Source organism: Mastacembelus armatus, chromosome 14, assembly GCF_900324485.2.
Source record: "Mastacembelus armatus chromosome 14, fMasArm1.2, whole genome shotgun sequence".
Lineage (NCBI taxonomy): Eukaryota > Metazoa > Chordata > Actinopteri > Synbranchiformes > Mastacembelidae > Mastacembelus > Mastacembelus armatus.
In genome coordinates, this window is record NC_046646.1 from 20567968 (window position 1) to 20586252 (window position 18285).

The window sequence follows — 18285 nt, forward strand, 5'->3', positions numbered from 1 at the left end:
AGGTAGTGAAGTGCACGTTATGACCAACTGAGTTACATTTCCTGCTACAGATAACGGCTTGTTTCCTCACTCTCTGCATGAATCTGTCAAACAACATAGAAGTCTGAGGCAGCGTTCGAAACTGGATATTCTTTATGGTGACGAGGCTCAGACTAGAACTTGTGGCCTCAAAGTGATTGATTAACCTCTATGTTGAAACTATTGGTAGACCCTTATCTGTGTTCCTAGATTCTGTGGGTGTGGACTGATCTGGCCCAGTTTGAACAATCTAACTTTGCGATTGGTTGATGAACCTTTTCTTTTTGTTCAATCGATTATTTTAAATATAAAACTGGTCGTACAAGGAATAAGATCTTATAACTACTAAATTGTTTTTTTGGGATGAAAATCTGCATTTCTGTTATGCTCATTTTGCACGATTAATTTTAAATTTCAGGTTGAGAACTTTTTTTCTTATTTTATTTTCTGACTGAAAGTAATTAACCCAAGTAATCGCAATGACTTCCTCTCCCCTCTGCTTTCCCGCTGTTTATTTCTCTCATTTGTTTTTTTTCTCAATACATTTTCTGGCTTTTTTCTGTCTTCTTTTTTTCCTCCATCATCACACTGTCCTCTGTCCCATCTCTTCCTCCCCAATTCTCTTCTCTCTGCAGTCCAGCAAGGAAGATAAATTGTCCAGCCGTATTCAGAGCATGCTGGGCAATTACGACGAAATGAAAGAGCCTATTGGTGACACACTTCCAAAGCTTGGTGGTAAACCTTCTAACAGCTCGTCTTCCTCTGAGGAGAAATCTGGGCCACCTTTGTTTGGCAGTGACCAGCGTAGTGTCAGTAGCGGTGGCAGCAGCCAGAGCAGTAAGTGGACTCCTGTTGGCCCTGCGGCAAGTGGACCTTCATCCCAGTCCCAGAAACGGTCAGGACTCCAGGGAGGTCACAGCAGCCAGAGGGGTAACGGAGGCAGTAGCAGCAGCAGCAGCAGCAGCAGCAGTAGTAGTAGTAGCAGTAGCAGCCAAAGACACGGAGGAGAGGTCCGGGAAAAGAAGTCAAGTAAACACAGTGGAGGGTCTGAGCATACAAAGTCTCACACATCAAGTCCAGTGAAGGGCGCTCTGACTTCTTCCAACAACAGCCACTCACGGAGCTCATTGTCTGCCGAGCAGCATCACAGCAAGGAGCGCTACCGCTCCAAGTCCCCACGAGACAGAGAGGCCAACTGGGACTCACCCTCCCGGGTTCACACTTCCTTCACCAGTGGACAGCACTCTAGTCAGGCCTTTCCCCCATCTCTCATGTCCAAACCCAGCTCCATGCTACAGAAGCCCACGGCATATGTGCGGCCTATGGACGGCCAAGAAACCGCAGAGCCCAAGAGCTCCCAGGCAGAAAGCTACAGTGGACAGTCACACAGTAGCACCATGGGAGAGATGAAGTCCAATGGCAAGGCCTCACTTTCCAAACTCAAGATCCCCTCACAACCTGTAGAGGTAAGGCTCAGTCAACAGGCCTTCATCTTGTCTTGAATTATTATTAACTCTGGAGCTTGTATTTACTACTAACTGCTCTCTAAAGAAGATACTGTGGTTTTATGTGGCACTTAATATATACATCTGTGACTTTAGAGGTTTCAGGTAGGCTTTGAAATATTCAATGTCAGCACTGTCTATGTTTGGGGCATATGTTCATAATGATGCAACAAATGTATTAAATTGCCTCACAGATATAGTCTGACTAAATTTGCAAGTCTAAAATGCTTGTAGAATGACTCACTGTACTCCGAATGGAAACCATTTCTCACCTACTGCACTGACATTACATTGTTTATGAACACATTGTGTTTCTGTCTTTAGGGGTCTGGTGATGCCAACTGTGTCGATGAAATTCTGAAGGTATGTACATAACTGTTTTGTCCCTCTCTCAGGCGAGCAGTGTAGCATGAGCTTTCAGACGAAAGTGAGAGCATTTCACATTACTCACACCTTACAACTCATTTACACATTTTTCTCTGTGTATCTGTGTTCATTTTTTTCTATCAGGAAATGACTCAGGTGTGGCCCCCTCCACTGACAGCCATCCACACCCCCTGCAAAGCAGAGCCCTCCAAGTTTCCATTCCCTACCAAGGTCAGTGTTAATTCCAGTGGTTTGATTCAAATTATGTGTCATGATGAAAAAATAAGGCTTAATTGTGTGTTTGTGTATGGTGCAAAAAGACTAACCTATGCAGCCAATCCAGAGAAACCTTCTTTGCTAGCCGTCTAATTAGAAAGAAATGGGACTTAATTTTAATATTTAATCTTGTAGAAGCTTCAATGCTTTAAAGTCAGTTTTGGTTCGTTTCATTTACTCTTTCTTGTATGTAATTATGTGTAAAAGGCCAGAGGAAGAGTTCTTTTTGATTGATTGATTCACTTTTTCCATTGACTGTTTTCAGGTTTGATGAAAGTTTTATGGTGACAGATGGAAAAACAACCAGGTTCATGAAAATAATTCTTTTTTTTTTTTTCTTTCTTTTTTCTTTTGTACCTTAGGACTCTCATCCTTTTCCAAGCGGACACAGTGAGTATTGCACACATTCATGATTATTGATCCAAACCATGACACAAAATCTTTACTATATATTTATATTTTAATATATAAATGTTTATTTATACATATTGTTCTTGAGTCCCTTTTGTGTCTTTTTTGTTTTTAGAGCGAGGCAGTTCTTGCAAGAGCTCCAGCAGCCACCAGCCGAAGGCTTGTGATGACCCACCCACGTAAGTACTTTATTCTTCTCTTCCTATCCTCCTTTGTCATCATTTGTTTGTAGTTTTCCCAGTACTGATTCAGACAACAGTGGGTAGATACAAAAGCAAATATGAATTAATGACATACATAGATAGCGTCTGCAAATTGTGCAGATGCAGCCAGCACTCCCAACCTGCAGTTATTACACTGCCAAAATAAAATGTTTTATTTCTGTATCTCAGAATGCTGGAAGATGACCTGAAGCTCAGCAGCAGTGAGGATAGTGATGTCGAACAGGACTCTGGCAAGAATGCCTCAAGAAACACATCAGCAAGGTAAATCATGGAGTATAGTTCATATGTGCACCTTGAAAGCAAATGTCTATGTAGAGTGGTGTATGATCTCATGGCATCAACCTTAACATACACAGGACAAGATTTTAAACAGGTCATGATGCAGTTGGTTGTATGCGCCCTCCACTGTTTCCAGTTTTAATAAACATGCTGTTTCATATTCAAGTTAATCAAAGCAAGAGTGAAAGTGTGTTCTCCTGATCATGAAAGCTAATATAATATATGTGATTCCTTCTTCTGCAACAACAGCAATAATAGCGAAGAAGCAGAGCAATCAAGGGATGACTCCAGCAGCCACAGTGGCTCAGAGAGCAGTTCAGGCTCTGACAGCGAGAGCGAAAGCAGCACAACAGACAGCGAAGCCAACGAGCACCCGCGGCCTGCCTCCCCTGAAGTAATGATTAAACAGTAACTTTGTACAAAACTGTAGCGCTACGTAATGATCATCTGGCACTGCATGAACCAGTTTTTGTATTGCCACCATCTGCTGCTAACTCTGTCTATCCTTGGGGTTGAGAGAGTTATATGAATATATGAATGTTATTACATCTGGGTGTCATTTGTTCAGATTTTTCTGTTTGACTTGGCTTTGTGATGACTGTGATTTTTGCTCATAAAGTCTATTTTCTTACTTTGTGCATCCAGCCTGAACAACCAATGGCCAACAAATGGCAGCTGGACAACTGGTTTAAAAAAGCCAAGCAGTTTTCTCCAGCGTCACCAGTGGACAATAATAATGTTTCAACCAAGTGCAAGAAAGAGGGCAGAGATAACAGCTCAGGGCGTAGCTATGGTAGCCAAGGAGGGGGGTCGAAGGACTCTGCGGCACCCACACCAAGCAGGGACCTACGAGCAGCGCAAAAGGGTGCAGAAGGTGGACGTGGTCGGCAAAAATCTCCTGCTCAGAGTGAGGGTGGCACAAATCCGCGAATCCGTGTGGGTAAAAAGCAGCCTAAAAAGTCTGAGAAGCCCCCAGTGGTGGAGGAACCAAAAGGAGGTCTGCGAGTGGAAAGTGAGCCAGCTCCAGAGATACCTCCTCATCGGCCCAAAGCTGCTACAAAAGGTTCCCGCAAGCCAAGCATAAAAAAAGAACCCAAATCCTCCCCAAGGCCCACCACAGCTGCTGTGACCACGACAGATAAGCGCAAGGCCAAGGCACCTACCAAGACTTCCCAGAAGTCTCGTGAGTTTGTTGAAACGGACACTTCATCTTCAGACTCTGAGGGGAATGACAGCATCCCATCCTCGTCTCAAACACCCAAGTACACAGAGAGTATCAGGACACCTGTGTGTGTGTTTTCTCCAATGGAAGAGAAAGAGCTGTTGTCTCCACTCAGTGACCCTGAGGAGCGCTACCCTGCAAGGCCACCACAGCAGCAGGTTTTACTAGTGAAGATAGGTTAGTTAAACCTGCTCAAGGCAAACGTGTTTCATAAGTTGTAATAGTATAATACAAATTCCCAGTTTATTGTGTGTACCTCTTTTACACAAAATGAAGACTAGATTCTGTAATGCATGCTTCTGAAGCTTCTTTTTAGTTTGGACCAAGTTAAACTGTACCCTACCCTTACATATCCTTCCCTTTTCTTCTAGATCTCAGCTTGCTGTCTAGGATCCCAGGGCGGCCTTACAAGGATCCCACAGAGATAAAAGTGGAGAGGGATGACTCTTTAGACAGGGACAGCAAAGACTTCAGCAAGCAGAGCTCTGAGAAGAGCTCTAGCAAGACAAAGAGGAAACACAAGGTAGAGCACATTTCAGTGATTTTCCGTTAAATGCATACTAGGTTTTAATTCTCTTTAAGGAGCTGAAAATGTAAGAAATTGTCAGATTGTTCTTCATCATTTGTTCATCATAGGGTCAAGTCTCTGATAAGCCATATCTCCATTTTTAAAGTAATATTAAATCAATATGACCTTGTACACTGATGATCTATTCAACTTTCATAAAGGAATTTATGATTGCACAAATTTAGTTATGCTTTTTTTTCCAGCAGAATATGTTTTACAGTAGCCCAACAAATACATTGTTCCTTTTCTTTTTAATGGACCTTGTCTGGCAATAAAATTTATAATGAAATTTCCATTGAAGCACGAAACTGCTTGTAGCTAAAGAAAAAAAAAAAGTACATCATTTTGGTGGTGAGCCAGTTGATGTTGGATTTTTTTCCATTAGGAAAAAAAGCTGCGTGATTTATTCTTAAAATCGAAGTGCTAAAAATGATCTCTTATGGGTGTTATAGTGATTTAGATTAACAGTTGGACTATACAGAGTTTAACTGCTAGGTTGCAATTTTCTATATGTCTTCAGATCTGTTCCTACAGAGGCTTTTACACACACCAATAAATCTGAGTGCTCCTTTAATGTCTCTTTGCTTTTAATTTTCTATGGTCTTTGTATCTTTAGAATGATGAAGAAGGCACCAAGCCAGAGAGCAAGCGTTGTAAGCTAGAGGACAAGTCTCTATCTCATCATAAAAACAGCAGTAAAGAGTGAGTATTCTTCCATTTTATCCTGATCATCATTCACAGTAAACCCTCCACACACTGGGAACACTTGGCTCACTTTGTGGAAGTGTAGTAGTTTATGTTGCACAGGCAAAATAAAGATTGCCAGGTGTCTTTTTCCCATTTCTTGAAATTCACAAAATAAACTAATGGGCATCATAAAACCATGGCATAAAAGCTATCTTGAAGCTGCACCTGTTAACCTTTATTCTGACATCATGTTCTTGGTGTTGAATTAACTGGAATGTTAACATTTTACCTTTTAGCGTTAACATTTTGTGATAGGGATTGAATTAGTGGTGTCAAATTCATGGATTTCAATAATACAAAAGTGTATCTATTAAATGTTCATTCATATTCCACCAGGTCTAAAAGGTCTATGGAGATTAAAAAAGAGGAGCCAGTACCCTCTCCTTCTATGTCAGGTCTGCAGCGAACGCCCAAGGCAGAGCATCCGAGTCGGAAGAGGACAGTGAGCCAGTCCTCAACCTCTTTATCCAGTGGGACAGGTAGTGGAAAAGAGGGTAGCCACAGTACCAAGGGCAACTCCACCTCTAAGCACAGAAAAGGAGAGGACAAGGGACGCAGCACACGTGATGGCAAGGTGGGTGCAGGTGACTTTACCGCCAGGCCTTTGCTCTCTGTGTGAATACCTGTCAAGACATGGGAAGATACTGGGAAGTGTTTCATCATGTTTGCCAACTATGGAGTATGATTCCCCTGGGGGGAACTTAAATAACAAAGCAAGCATGGAAAATGAAGTTGTTGCTGTGAGAGAAAGGGGAGTGGCTGAAGTTCATGGGGGGATGTTTGTGTGTGTTTCACATGGATCTTAGTGAAGGATATGAATATTTTTTAATATAACTATCACTGAAGAGCCATAAGTGTGTAACCAGCAGGTGATCACTAAATTATTTGATCTATATATTTCATATGCCCAGTATCCATCAACAGACTATATTTGAACCCACCATCTTCATCACACTCACTTTTTTACGTTTTTACTGTTTTATCCTCCACTTCAAATACCATACCCCCTTTTTCTGAAACTTTATTCTGTCTTGTTTGCAGGAGAAATCCTCAAAGGGCTGCGATAACCAGCTGGCTGTGCCTCCGCTCTCCACTGACAGCTCCAAGTCTCAGAGAATTAAGCTGGTGTTTGAGGACAGGTAAGAGGAGCTCTTTCCACTGCACACAACCCCTCAGCAGGATATTTAGAAAGAACTGCTGTGGGGATCTAAGTTTGTCTTTGATGCATGAAACTGTTAGAGGCTGGGGAGGTCATGAATTGATGTGCATGGAGGAGAGGTGATGTAAAGTTCCATTTTAAAAGGCTCTCTGCTGGGAATCTTAGTTCTCTTCATGGGGTAAACAAGCATCATAATGTTGCTTCTTATTTTTGTCTTGTGTTTCAGAAGCTTCATTTAATGGAAGAATTGATTTTTAAAGAGATCCAAGAATGTTTTTATGTGCAATTTGTTTGATCTTTTTGATGATTCTTTTTTGTTTGTTTGTTTTTTTTTTTCAGGGTCCATTCAGCAGATCACTACTTACAGGAGGCCAAGAAACTTAAACACAATGCAGATGCGCTGGTAAGAACCAGAAACTAATGACTTGAGATGTGTATCTGAAATGTTACAGTACTACTTATATTATATGCAAAGCAGTGATAGGATTGTTGAACAATCTAGATATTAATGTAAAACCGCATCCTGGTTAGATTGTACACAACAGTTACTGTAAATTACCTTTATTGCTAAAATCATTTTCATTGCATATTTGTCCTATTTGTTGTAACTCAGACATTCGTCTCAGACACAATTTGCAAAGCCTGTTGTCTTTTGCTGTGCTTTTGGTTTTTAAGCATGACATCCAAAAGAAAAGTTTATCTGGTCACTGTAATATGAGCTGGTTGCTATAATTAGCTGCAGGTGTGGTATCGGACATAGCAAAGAGAAAGGATACCTTTCTTTGCTGGGTGTTTCCTCCCCTCCCACTTAGCTGTTTTGGCATGATTTATCTGCTGTTCTTTCTTAAATTTATATTCTATGTCTAATATGGACAGGTTTTTCATTTTTTGTGTTACTTCATTTGTTGTTTTATACGTGCATAATTGAGTTGTCTGTTGTTGCTGCTGCTATTTAATAAGAAAGAGCTTTAAGTCGCACACAATGTCAGTAACATAATATACCAGGCCAAACCCTTGTCAAATTGAAAGCCTTGTGAATAACATGTAGCCCTCTACCAGTGTAACAGACACATATGCAGTGTTTGACTGGTACATGTTTTCTAACTGGTATTAAATCTGACACTGAGTTTCCTCTCTTACAGTTGGACCGTTTTGAAAAGGCAGTCTACTACCTGGATGCTGTAGTATCTTTCATTGAATGTGGCAATGCTCTGGAGAAGAGTGCCCAAGAGGCCAAGTCTCCCTTTCCCATGTATGCTGAAACGGTGGAGCTTATCAAGTAAGGACAAACATAAATACCTTCATCACTGGGACAAACTTCACCAGTTTTATAGAACAAAGTCTGTTTACAAATTATGAGAATGTGTACACGTGAAAAACAGTTGGACAAAGCCATGTGAGGGATCTGTGCAAAATCTGAAATATTGCCTTGAGTTATGTCACTTGAGTCAGTGACTGGGGCTGAAGACCTGGTGAAGGTGTAGAGTTAAAAGACATGAAGCTACCAGATCTCTATAGCCTGATCCTTGCTTCAGGCTAGCAGTTTGAAACTACATTAGCTGCTACTACCATACCACACTTAGATCTGAATGAGCTGTCTGTGGTCATGTTGCATTTTGGGTAATGTAGGTACCAGGGTTTAATAGAGAAGTAAAATATTTGGAACTGCCCATTGTCAGCCATATAAAGTTACACAAGTTCACATCTAAGCCAACAGAGCATTTTTAAAACAAGATTCCATGTTTGCATGTACAATAAATTTGTGACTGAAATATAAAATGTTTCTATAATGATGTAAATGGTTGGTTCTCCTAGAGACTAAATGTCTGTTCTATCTGTAGATACACTATGAAGTTAAAAAGCTACATGGCCCCAGATGCAACTTCAGCAGACAAGAGGCTAGCTGTGCTTTGGTAAGTACACACACTTGCTATTTATATAAGAGTTGTGTATTTAACAATATGCTCTCTGATTATTGCTTTTTTTCATTGCAAGGTTTACATCAATATTTACCAATTTGTCTTTTCAGTCTACGATGCCAGTCCCTCCTCTACCTGCGGTTGTTCAAACTGAGGAAGGACAGTGCACTAAAATATTCCAAAACACTCACTGAACATTTAAAGGTACATTTCTTTCCTAGAAACTGCAGTCAGATTTTGCTTGGCAAACTTTCAAAGCCATGTGAACACAGTATGAATTCCTTGAATCATGTCTGTGAATATGTAACCTGTGTACATAATGCTCTGCCATTCTTTTTATCTGATAGAACTCTCTGAGTAACACCCAGGCTCCCTCTCCTGGAATGGGAAAGTAAGTCATGTTCTGCTTTCATGAAAAAGCATCCCAAATGAGCTTAACATTTTCACAGAAAACTATTGTAAATGCACTTTCTTTCCTGTTTTATTAACACCTGTACAGCTATTTTTGACCTGCATTAATTTGACCTGTTTTTACAACCTTAGCAGCAGCATATTCTGTCTGTGTTGTCATGCGGTCACAGGTGGTTGTGCAACTTTTGCTAAAGAATATTTACCAAACTGCCTCTTCACCACGAGCAACACTCTCATCTCTGTGTCTGGTTTCTCTTTCCTCATACAGTAAGGCAGCAGGTATGCCCTCTCCAGTGTCTCCCAAACTATCACCAGGCACAGCCGGTGGCTACTCGACAGTCAGCAGTAGCAGCAGCGCCAGTTCGTCTGTGACCATACCTCAGCGTATCCACCAGATGGCCGCAAGCTACGTCCAGGTGACCTCCAACTTCCTGTACGCCACAGAGGTCTGGGACCAGGCTGAGCAACTGTCCAAGGAGCAGAAAGGTAAAGTACCTTTACTTTACTCTGAACATTCAAGCCTCTGTAATGGCCCTTTTTCCAAACATACTAGTATTTACTCTTTACTAGTATTTACACATATTTTCCATGTGCAAAAGTCTGAGCAAATTACCGACATAAAGACATAAATACAACCCCTGCTGCAAACAGACTTCAAATGTTAATGAACTTTTACTCCTCACACCTCTTTGTATACAACTGTAACTGAGGTGAAGTGCACTGTAGAGCACGGTGCAGGTTTGATATAGAGAACTTGGCTGTGCCTGCTCCAAATTTGCATGATGTGGCAATGTGCTCTAAAAATACACTATGCATACCCTAAAAAAACCTGCCATAATAGGAAATTCCTTAACTGCATTTCCCCAGGGGTTTAAACAGTATGCAGCTGCTGTTCTGTTCTTGCTCCATAGCTTTTAAACTGACACTCCCACTCTTGCTGTGTGTGTTTTTCCAGAGTTCTTCTTGGAGTTGGACAAGGTGATGGGTCCTCTGATCTTCAACACCAGCAGCATGACAGAATTGGTGCGTTACACACGGCAGGGCCTCCACTGGCTGCGCCTGGACGCAAAGCTTATTCCCTAGCAAGGACTCGCTACCTGTGCGCTGCTTCCACACACACACACACACACACACACACACCTCAGCCTCTCGTGTTCAGCAACATGTGCACGAAGACACATGCATGCCCTTAATGACAAACAAAAATAATTATGTACTGTATGCACACACACAGTCCACCTCTGGTCCTCCATGTACACACACGATGAACTTGTCAGACATATCTCCAACACTGTGTCCATTTTCTGCACCAGCTTGCCAAAAACACTGAGCAATTTAGAAGCATCTCACTCCTCTGACAGCACCAGACAGGGAGAAGCATCAGAATTGCAACGCAGGAATAAAGAGCTTATTGCCTCGCTTCATATATCGGCATTCTTACTAAAACTTTGAAGGCCATGTTTTTATCTCTTTGGCATGGAAGCGCTTGATGAATTGTTTATTATAACTACACTAAAAATTTGGTTTGGTTAACAGGCTACTTTGGCTTTTAACTTTTTCTTTTACTTTGTTTCACCAAAGTACCTCCCACAAACACCAAAGGTGCTTTAAAATGAAGGTTTCTCTTTATCATTTTTGTGCCTTGTTATGTGAGCTACAGGAAAAGTCACTTGTCATATATCAAATTATTTTTCTTTGCCCTCTTGTTTTTTTTGTTCGTTCTTTTTTTTTTTTTTGTTTTCATTTTATACATTTTTAAATGTTAAGCAATCAATGGAAGCTGGCCAGTTGTGTTATTGCAGCCTTTCATTTTTAAATCAAGTCCTCTTAAAATATTTCTAATTTTAAAGTGAAGATGGTCATGGCCAACACTAACTAAACTACCATCTTGATTGAAGTCTTAAGACACTAGAGGGTTCTGAACTGTGGGAAGGGCTTCTGTGCACAGCAGATAAATACTTTGAGAGACATATATTTATAAAGGTTTTATTGGTCAGTGTGTTAGTTTTGAACAGTGCCATCTTATGAACGTTTAGCCCTGTTAGATAATGCAATATTGGTCAAATGGTGTCTTCAAACCAGTTTTTGGTCCTATTGGATGTAAGGAGCAGCATGGCCTCTAGGGGCTGCTAGTGGGGGGGCATTTAGACACTTGGCCTTTAAAATTGTCCACGTTAATGTTCTCTGTAAGAGATTTGCTGTTGATTTGAAGCTCCAGAATACAAGTCTCCTCCTGTGAAATGTTTTCACACAGCTAGTTTGTTCTTTGAGAAATTTCCTTGAGGAAAAGTCACATCCAGACAGTGTTGTTATTTTTTTGGATTCCCTTATTTGCTCAGAGTATTTTTCTAAGGAACAGCAGGGACAGTCTTAAGTATTGAAGCTCGTATCCACGCATACAATGCAGTTATTTACATTGCAGTTTATAAAAACTGGGGTTGTGACCCCTAATTTGGCTTGACAAAAGCAAATTAATCAGAATTTAAAGAGAGGTGAACTCATCAGTAATGCAGATTAGCAGTGTTGCATTTATAGAGCAAAGAGTTTTAAGTCTATGATTATATATTTCAAATTAGAAGTTTAACAGCCAATAAAGATTTTATTTATATACCAAGCTGTTTCTTCCTTGTGGCCAAGTAGAAATATAACTTTCAGATGGATAAGTTTAAAACAGGGTTGAGCAGGGCTTTTAAAATGCAAAGTATTTGTATATGTACTTGTTCCTATTTAAAACCTTAATCATACTTGTATTACAAGACAGTAGATAAGAAATGTATCAGCTAAACTTTGGTAATATGATTCAGCAGGCAAGCTAGAGATGACGGAATAACTATGTTAGCTGTCCAGATATTAACATTTGTGTAATTTAAAATTTCTGGTTCTCATTAAATCAAATGTAAATGCCAGTGGTTTTGAATAAATGCGTTAACGTTACAAACGAAAACCCAAGATTTCACTTAACATTTTGTATTTAATAATGGTCATGACATGAAGGACTGACTTTTTGGTTATTTTAAGCCCATGTCCTACTAAAACATGCTGGAAATATTAAAGCCTGGGCAAAATAGTATTCCTGGCTGATTTTGTTTTAGTTGGAGCCAGATGAGTTTGGACAACATCAAAGTGGCAGAAACTCAAAGAGCTGTGATAGCCTGAAGTTTTCTGGCACATTTGAAACTTAAATTTGGTGCAATTCTTTGGGTTGACATCTTGAAGTACACAAATTTCACCTCACCAAAACAAATCTTAAGAATTACCATTTTGCCCAGGTTTGACCTTTTTTTGTGTGTGTTTTGTATTTTCTGTCCATGACTGGCTCCCTGACCTTTATGGTAGGAGGGGATACTGTTATTTCCTCTTGCACTTGAAAAAGAGAAAGTCAGAGGACGTATTATTTTAATCTATGCAGGATTTTTACAAACAAACAATCTGTTTGTGTGGAGAAAAAATTTCTTTTGTTTCCGCCTCAGCGAGAGACCTGTTTTACTCAAGTGTCCAATGCCTTTAGCGTTTGCAATTTTGTGTACTAGTTTAGTATATATGTGTATATAGATCTGTTTTTATAACCAAACACAGATGGCTTGAGCCATTTTGTACTTAAAGCTGGAAGCCACTTTTCTCATAGGAATTTCTCTGTGGGTTTTGCCAGCACAGTCAGTCTTCATACACTGGTACACTTTGTTAGTACAGGTCTGCGCCTTGTGTTCCCTACACTATCTTGTAGTCAAATGTACAAATTTAGCATTAGAATAATTTTTAACTGTTTGCTACTCACGCTTATTTATTTTTCTGCCCCTTTGGTTAATATTTTTTTCTATTTTGCCTTTTTAAGGAATACCATTTTATGAAATAGGAAGATGTAAATGTATGAGGTTGTTCATGATGAGATTTCACTGTAATTAATATTAATTCTAACTTGAAAGAATCCAGGGTAAGATGAGTTTTTTTGACTTTCAGTAGGAAGATGTTAACACTTGCATGTTTCTATTTAAATACAAATGTATAAATTGTAAATATAACATTTCTTTAAGGGTGAATTTCTACTACAGGTTGACATTTTTATTAAATTTAAAGATGCTGTAAATACATTTGTGAAATACTTTATGCACATTTCTCCCCCCCCCCCCCCTTTTTTTGGGCTTTTGTGTTTTCTTCTCCTGCTTTGCTACAGAGGACTGCCAGTCTCTTAACACTGTATATCAAATTGGGTTCTCGTTTTACTGTGCTTGTATACTTTTTCTGCTTCACTGTCTCTCAGTATCATGTCACCACATAATCATTGTCTCTAGATCCCAGTGTGAATATTTTGTCTTCTCTGTATTTGATATGGAGGCCTGTACTTTTTGTGAAGTATATAATGTTGATTTCATGGGATGGACGGATGCTGTGTACAGTCTGTTATGTAAAACCATGTCTGTTTCTCTCTGTAGGGGGAGATGTATTTACTGTGTCCCTTTTAAACAATTGGTCCAACATGTCTTTTGAAACAGAGGTATTTCTCTACACGTCAGAACCGCTGTAGCAGTTTATACAGTATGTTGTGTAACACCCTTTTTTCTAAAAGTTGTCTCTAAATTGAGACTTGCAGCATACAGTATGTACAATAATCAAAATTGGATTAGTTTTAAGAGAACTGATGATAGAGATACTATATATGATGGATGCAATGTGACTAAAGGTACTCATTGAGTTTGAGCTTCAAACTTAGGTTATGTAATTTAAAAGCATTCTTGTGAAGTGAGTATTGTGACTAATGAGAGTCTGTCCTGAATATTCTTTGTATTTTGCTGTATTGAGAATAAAATATATATGGATATGTTTACTGGACTATCATTTATTCTGCTTTAGAGAATGCAAAAGAGTGCCTGAAGAGTGATGCATGAATTGTATGTCCATCCGTCCGTCCATCCATCCATCCATCATCTATACCTGCTTATTCCTTAACCAGGGTCCCAGGGACCTGCTGGAGCCTATCCCAGCTCTCTTTGGATGAAAGGCAGGGGTCCACCCTGGACAGGTCACCAGTCCATCACAGGGCCACATAGAGACAAACAACCTCACACACTCACACTCACTCCTATGGGCAATTTAGAGTCACCAATCAACCTGACATACATGTTTTTGGACTGTGGGAGGAAACCGGAGTACCTGGAGAAAACCCACACAAGTACGGGGAGAACATGCAGACTCCACACAGAAAGGCCCCTGATGGGTTTCAAACCAGGAACCTTCTTGCTGTGAGGCAACAGTGCTAACCACTCATGCCACCACACTGCCTGAATTGTATATCTTGTTAATATTGTCTTCATGGGCTTTTGTGTGTCAAAAGCCTACTGGCAATGAGAAATAACAATTGACTGCATAAATACATAAGGCATAGGTTACATTATTTAAATATAAAGACATAAATTGGAAAAAACAAACATTTCACAATTTCAAACTTTTGTCACATTGGTCGACTGTCTCTTAGCAGCATATAAGCACCTTGGTAATGTTTGCAAAGCAACTTATGGAGCTATAAAAATCTCAAATGTCTTAAATTATGGATGCATTGATTAAAAAAGATGAATAATGAAACAACCATAAGTAAAAAAACATCAGGTACACTGATAGAGGAACACTGGCCACAAGTCGGAACATGGGTATGAGGTGTGGACAGTCGTAGAATAAGAATTCATGTTCAAGTAAAAGCCCCTGTCAGTATCAAAGTACTGGTTTATTATGTATGTTATTAAGTATGTTGCAGCTGGTTGAGCTGAAGCAATTTTTTGTGTTAATCTGTAGCATTGTCAACATAACCAGTCACCTCAGCTGTGAAATGAATGTGTGTCTAAACAGAGCACAGGCTCAGTTAACCTGAGCTGCTCAGTGCAGGTGTGTCAGAGAACCTGATTATCATGTAGCACTGGGAGTAGGTGTGTCTGAAGGCCTACCAGCATGCACTGGGGCAGATGGGTTATCATTTTGCCTGAGTTGGTGCACTTGTACTGGTTCAGCAATTGTGTTCAGCAATGTTTCCGCTGTTGTTTGCATTTCCACATTGTTGTACAAGCAACTGACAAGTGCTTGTTTTTCTGACTACGGTGCAATTGATGTGCATGATTGACATTATCTGATGACCTAATGCAGCTTTGATCATACATGTTGTTTCCCTCAGTAAATCATCTAAGGTAAGATTGGTTGTTTATAGTGACACCTTCAAAAGCACATGCATGGGGAAACGTGTGCCGTTTCAGAAATTGACTGATCTGTGCCGTAAGCTATATATTGTATATCTGTCCTCACACTGAATTTTCTAAACCTCAGTTAAACCCAGTCTGCAGTATGTTTAAGGTAAACCTCAGAAACACTGACCTCCAGAGAACATCAAGTGGTTTTTGTGGACTATTTAGTGGACTATAGTACCCCACAGGTGCAGTTTAAACACCAGCTACTGGGGTTTGAGTGATCATGTGACCTAGCCCAAGACAGCAGGGGTATAAACACACCCTAAAACCAATGATAGAGAACCAGAATAATAATGTGAGCTTCATGTAGTGAGAGCAGACAGCTGCAGACAACACTTCTTAGTGAATAAATTGCCACCAAGTGGTTGTAAACTGACACTGTCTTTGTTGTTATTCCATCAGTTTCAGCCTCGTTGTCGCTGTATATTCATTACAGTTGCAATTATTAGTGGCAGACAAGTATGATCACGTTAGAATGTATTAATATATAAGCATCATTCAATAATGTATCTACTGTAGCTTTGTTTCACCTAAATGCACTAAGATTATAACATATTAGGTGTTTTAATTTACTCTGACATGGTTTTTTATTTATTTACTCATTATAGCTTTTTAAAGGTTTTCTTCCGTCAGAGATTAGAGAATGTTTTAATGAATTACTGAGTGGCAAATAATGAAACGTGGAAAAAATACACGATTGGCTTAAATTTACTCATATTTTCTTGATAAGATAGAAAATGCTTGGCATCCCGAATCATCCAAACAAGCCCCTCAGCTGTTTGTCTGTTTCAGTAAGAAAAACATGGTGCTCAGTTAATCTTCATGTGCATAAAACAAAGGTATTCAAAGTAGTTTATATAGCTTTGCATTGCAGAGCCTCTTAGAAATGATTAGCTGCTTTCAATCCACAGTGCGTTGGCCTGAGAACATTAACTCTTACTCTAACTATAGAAACTAAGATTTAGCACAGAAAACATATGATGAATTGGTTTAAATCATTTAAATAAACTTTTTACTCTACTCTGTTCATTTGACAGTTTTAGGTTTTAGGTGCCGAAGATGTTTGCCTACAAAGCATGTTAAGAGTTTATAGAAAACTATTAATTAAATAGTAAATATTTCATGAACTATTTTGATGATAAGTTCTAGTCAGTATTCATGTAAAAATGCCAAATATTTAATGGTTCCAGCTTCTCAAATGTAAACATTTGAGTAAACATGTTTTTCCTGTAATAACGTTGAGGTTCTCTAGTGCTGGCTGGGTGAAACAAAGGCTCAGTGGAATTAACTACAGGGTTTTTAAAAACTTTACAAACCAAACAGTCAATTAAGAAAGTAATCATGAAAATAATCATTAATGGTTTGAGTTTCACCTCAAGTAGACACAGCAATAAAATCCTGATTTTGTATAAATGCATAAGGAATAATAATCTAATGATTTAGAATTTGACAGTATAACGTTTTTTGTTGAAGTGTATTGAGTATTGTTACTGTTAATAATGTTATTTTTTTATTAAAGATCTATATACTTCCTTAACCACTGTTTTTACTTAATTTGACTTCAATACCTGACCCACTGACTGAACCTGCCACTTTATTTTGAAACTTTGCCTGTTTGCTATGAGGAACAACAAAACACAGAAAAATACCAGCTTTCACTGGTCTGCCATTAAGTCGAGCTGACCAATAAGCGTGCTCCTTTATTCCCAAAGTGCCCGCCTCCCGCCGCATCTGATTGGTCCACCTCGTCCTCTGTTACCTTTCATCCACTTCTTCCTCTGCAGGGAGTAAGGTGAAGGAAAAGGAAAGCTCATTACCGGAGGGTTGGAGAGAGACGCTGGACTCCTGGATCAGTTCTGCTCGTCGGTTTATGTTTTCGCTGTTACTCATTCGAGAAAAGGAAACAGGGACTACAAGCTGACAACTGTGAAGCGACCGAGGATCAGCAGGTACGTCAAGGGGGCTCCAGGTACCAACAGGTGCACCTGGTATCGTTGTTGTGGCTCAGTTTCGGTTGTCAGCTGTCAGCCTGTTGCTGCGTCTTGTCCTTGTTATAAGATGGTTTTATTAAAACTGAGCGTGTCGCTGCAGGTTTTTCAAGTTTTCAAAGTTGAAATCCGTCAATTATTAATATGAATAGATGATCAGATCCACATGCAATTAATCAGATATATAATTCTCTCTGGGTGAAGTAAATATTCTAGGCGTTTGTCAACTGTCTTTATTCTTTATTCATTTCTGCTGTATTTCCTCAGTTCTTCTTTCTAGTTTCTAACGGATTAAGGCTAAAACATATAGCTGATAAATAGATTAGTCAGTCCCCAGAAATTTAAAAACAACTTTCAATAACTGATTGATTGATATCCTTTATCCATTAAAACCTAAATACTCTGTTTCCAGCCTGTTAGTGGCACAAAACAAACAACTCCAGCTGGTTGTAAATATAATTTTGTCCATAAATAAAATGATAGTTAGCTGCAGGGCTAGAAAAACCAGCATGGACCAGAGAGAGAAAAACTGCAGCCCAAACTACTGTTTGTCACTGCACTTAATTGCCATTTGCACACTTTGTTGAGTTGTAATTTACGTATGCACTGTCTCTTGTTTTCCAGTGCTGAGAACAACATAGTATTGTCCTGTACTAACATTATCTCCTTCCCCCCAAATTGATACCTAGCTCTGAATTATGCACAGGAGAGCCTTTCTACCTAATGACTGGACTATGTTTTATTTAAAGTGGGAACAAAAGGCTGCACAGCTGAGGTGGGGTTACTTTAGGAGAAACCAGACACTGGTGTTTTGTGCTGCATCTGAAACTGAAGCACTCATGCGGTGTGATGGTCAGATGGTGGGAGCAGGAGAAGCACACTGGCCTCTCTATGCGCTGCTGCCGGACGCAGGCCGTGGAGTCGACACGTCGCCGCTGCGCCTACAGAGTCTGACCTGGAGCCTA

The 18285-nt window shown here is 39.7% G+C and overlaps 2 protein-coding genes across 4 annotated transcripts in view; both read left to right on the forward strand.

Annotated features, from left to right (window-relative positions):
- aff4 (AF4/FMR2 family, member 4) overlaps positions 1–13927 on the forward strand; it is a 29172-nt gene extending 15245 nt beyond the window's left edge. For both annotated transcript variants that reach the window (XM_026327975.1, XM_026327974.2), the window contains exons 3-21: positions 654–1484; positions 1848–1886; positions 2034–2120; positions 2528–2555; positions 2692–2755; positions 2969–3061; positions 3329–3473; positions 3725–4478; positions 4673–4824; positions 5486–5571; positions 5953–6190; positions 6658–6755; positions 7115–7178; positions 7918–8054; positions 8617–8688; positions 8805–8898; positions 9042–9085; positions 9374–9591; positions 10061–13927. In XM_026327975.1, coding sequence (XP_026183760.1) covers positions 654–1484; positions 1848–1886; positions 2034–2120; positions 2528–2555; positions 2692–2755; positions 2969–3061; positions 3329–3473; positions 3725–4478; positions 4673–4824; positions 5486–5571; positions 5953–6190; positions 6658–6755; positions 7115–7178; positions 7918–8054; positions 8617–8688; positions 8805–8898; positions 9042–9085; positions 9374–9591; positions 10061–10188 — 3372 coding nt within the window. In that variant the 3' untranslated portion in view covers positions 10189–13927. The remainder of the gene's footprint in view (positions 1–653; positions 1485–1847; positions 1887–2033; positions 2121–2527; positions 2556–2691; positions 2756–2968; positions 3062–3328; positions 3474–3724; positions 4479–4672; positions 4825–5485; positions 5572–5952; positions 6191–6657; positions 6756–7114; positions 7179–7917; positions 8055–8616; positions 8689–8804; positions 8899–9041; positions 9086–9373; positions 9592–10060) is intronic.
- Positions 13928–17136: 3209 nt separating this feature from the next.
- shroom1 (shroom family member 1) overlaps positions 17137–18285 on the forward strand; it is a 30257-nt gene continuing 29108 nt past the window's right edge. For both annotated transcript variants that reach the window (XM_026328872.1, XM_026328873.1), the window contains exon 1: positions 17137–17281. The gene's annotated coding sequence lies outside the window, so the exon portion shown is untranslated. The remainder of the gene's footprint in view (positions 17282–18285) is intronic.